Here is a 3246-nt window from a genome sequence, read left to right on the forward strand (position 1 = left end):
TTACGCCTGAACAGTCTGTCCTCCCATGTACGCGGTGAATGCTTTCTGCATGCATGTCAGTCTTGTGAGGAGTTGTCAAACGACAGTGTACAACGCACCGCATTTCTGGTCTGGATAAAGATGGTGCCAGGGCCGGTGAACTTGCAAACCAGGCCCTCACCCGAGGCAAAGTTCGATATTATTCCGCCTGAAGCGACGCGCTCGAGAACATATTTTGTGTTCCATGCCACGAGGTGGCCGTTGTCGACGATATATTTTTCTCCGTCGATGAGCTGCAGTTCCCTTGATTAGCGACTGCTGTGCTGAGAGTGGCGGGCAGGCATCACTCACGTCTTTCCTGATGATGGCACCGAAGCTGGTCAGCCACATGATGCCCGTACCGCTCATCTTGTAGACAAATAGACCCTCGCCGCTGAACATGGCTTTGCCGAGGCCTTGGCGCTTGTGGTCCTTGATGACGCCCTGGGTGGAGGCGAGATACGCATCATGGCCAACGGACCAGCTCTCGTTGCCAGAGAGTCTGATGCTGGTGATGTCGCCAAGCATGGGAGGTGCGAGGAGCAGTTCTCCGGGACCAATGTAGCTGGACGTGTTGAGGTCGGCACCGGCAATCATCTTCTTGACGCTGAACTTGACGGTGCCACGCAGGGTCATTGTCGGCGACATGGCGATCATGGCGCCTGAGAAGTGCGTCAGCGGCGCAGTAGCCTGAGCAGATGCGTTGCTCACTTACCTGGCTTCGCATCGAATGGACAACCCATGGCGAGCTGAATCGTCAAAATGGTGTTTGTGTCCCGATGGCTGATACGGTAGCTGCCGCCGTTAAACGTGCCCACGTCGTCCACGACGGCGCCGGCTCCAACAAAGTGCCCCGCCGGCGGAGCTCCTGCGACGAGGTTGACGGGGTTGCTGGTATCCAGGTGCTGCTCGTGATGGCCCTGCTTCTCGGGCAGATATGGAGCCTCAGTGTCAGGGAAAGCCGGAGGCGCATCGTACTGCGGTGGCTGCTTCACATCAGGGGTCGCGGCCGGCCGGATAGGAATGCTTGTCTGCTGCTGAGGAGGATGGTACTGTTGCTGCTGCTGCTGATGCACCTGCTGCGCCGGCTGGCCCTGGTGCGCCGGCGGAGTGGCGGGGGGCGGCGCATAGTGCTGCTGGGGCGCCGGTTGATGAGGCTGGGGAGACGGGGTCGGCTGGCCGGCAGGAGGAGGCGGAGGGTAGTTGACGGCATGTCCAGGCGATGGCTGGGGCGGGGGCGGGTAGCTCTGGGTGTGATGGTGCCCGGGAGATGCGGTGGGAGGAGCAGCATACTGTTGTTGCGCCGCGGGCGGCGAGATCGGAGGAGAGGCGTACTGATACTGGTGGGCGGGAGGAGACGAGGCGGGAGGCGGCGCGTACTGATGCTGCTGCTGCTGCTGCTGCTGCTGCTGCTGTTGCTGCGGCGGAGGCGGCGGCGGGTAGTGCTGCTGGGCACCTGGGAGGCTGTCAGCATGCGGCGTCCGCGTACGAATAACTGCGACGAGGCGAAGCAGACGGGAAAGGGAGGGAGGCTGTGGTGACGAACCTGTGTTGCCGGCACCTGGAGGGGCTGTGGGGGAAAGCGCGGGGTGTTAGCCTTCTGTCAACTGTCGACAATTGATGGCAAGACGCGAGGTCGGGCAACAGCGCCGGGGAACGGGGAGCACCTACGCGGGTAATACTGCTGCTGAGCCGACATGGTGGCAGAGCTGTCGAAGCGGCAGTTATCGAGGCGTCGAACACAGGAGAGAGGTGGTGAGGACTGAGGAACAAAGGCAGGTCCCTGGTCGACGACAAGGCAGGAGGACCCCGCAGTTGACCGAATGAAGAATAAAGACGACAAGCTGAGCTTGCGCGGCCGCACACCAAGCCAGCTTCGCGTTAGCACGACAACAGAGTGACGATGGACGAAGCAGAAATGGCTGACGATGAATCAGGAAGAGCCGCCCCCGTCAAAGAGTTGGTCCCGCGGACGGCGTTGAAGCTGGTCGTCATCGCCATCGCGGGAAGGAGCTCTCCACCCAATGGATCAGCGAACGAGCTCCAGCTCCTGGCCAAGCAAGCACTACCACCAATGCTACTAGGCTAGAAGGTGCGGAAAGCTCCATCCATTGGCGGCCCGTCGCCCTGCTAGGCGCTGCAGTGGGACTCGTCTGGTCCCTTGATCGTCGGACAGGCGCTTAAAAACCTCCCTACCCTGTCCTCACGTCCTGCCTCGGTGCAAGACGAGCGTCACATAACATCGCCCCCAATGGCATGCAATGCCTGATTGGCCTCGCCGAATCGTCTTCGAAGGCGATACGCCGACATGACGCCTGCAGCAGCGCGATTGAAGCCCACGGCGGCTGCTATTCGCAGAGACGGCGTGGTGCCTGGCAGAACCGATGTGGGAGAGGCGCCTTGCCTTCAGGTGTACCATCCGCCACGACACGTGTGCGACTCGACTCGACTCAACTCAAAAGCCCTTCCCGTCAAGGTTCTTCTAGAAACCGGTCCATCGACTTGGTTTCGAGCCTCTGCTCCGCCCGGTTTGCGGAGCACGCTTGGAGAAATTACTGGCGCGAAAGGGCGAGGCGGAGGGGAAAAAGAAAAGAAAGTGTCTCAACGTGCAGGACACCAGCGCTCTTCTAGACCAGCGCTCGTCGTCGCGTGGCCGCCACGCTGCCGACTATCGATATCGACGTCGACCCGCTGGCCTGACTTAGATCGACGGCGAGACGAGACTATTGCCCGTGGACGCGGCGCTGCAGTGCGGGCGGCCAATTCTGCGCGTGGTTGACGTCCAAGCCACATGGGCGTTGCCATCGTCTTGGAGAAACCGGACTATCGATTACCTGGCGGACGCATCGTGTCGAGCAGGGCGCGTGATGACGGCGCCTCTGTGTCGCCTCATCGCCAACTCCGGTGTTCCTGGCCTGTCGAGCACGTCCGCCACTGCCACGCTGCCCTGACACGGCGAGATGCCTGAAACACTCGCGCAGATGCCTCAGCGCAGACGAGAGCTGGCTCGCTGCCTTCTGGTCAGCTCTACTTCGGGGGCTTGAGCCATCGACGCGAAGGACGCTCATGTCAACGCCATCATGAACTGAAGAGTCGAGGCCCCATCGAAAGTCGCACGAAATGTCGCATCGCGGAACCGCACACGCTGTCTTCGCCCCCGCCCCCAGTGCGACATGTACATCCTACAGTACTACACAGCGGAGGGTTCGATGACGACGAACTAACGAT

General features: G+C 61.1%; 1 protein-coding gene across 1 annotated transcript; it reads right to left on the reverse strand.

Moving 5' to 3' along the window:
* Nucleotides 1–1717, reverse strand: PLICBS_004813 (uncharacterized protein; the record flags this gene model as incomplete). The annotated part of the gene is made up of 5 exons (XM_065600598.1): nucleotides 1–45; nucleotides 99–272; nucleotides 331–680; nucleotides 734–1474; nucleotides 1690–1717. The coding sequence occupies 5 exons, from the start codon at nucleotides 1715–1717 to the stop codon at nucleotides 1–3; spliced, it is 1338 nt and encodes a 445-aa protein (XP_065456670.1).
* Between the last annotated feature and the right edge of the window lie 1529 nt (nucleotides 1718–3246).

Source organism: Purpureocillium lilacinum, assembly GCF_023168085.1.
Source record: "Purpureocillium lilacinum CBS 284.36 DNA, scaffold_3, whole genome shotgun sequence".
Classification (NCBI taxonomy): Eukaryota; Fungi; Ascomycota; class Sordariomycetes; order Hypocreales; family Ophiocordycipitaceae; genus Purpureocillium; species Purpureocillium lilacinum.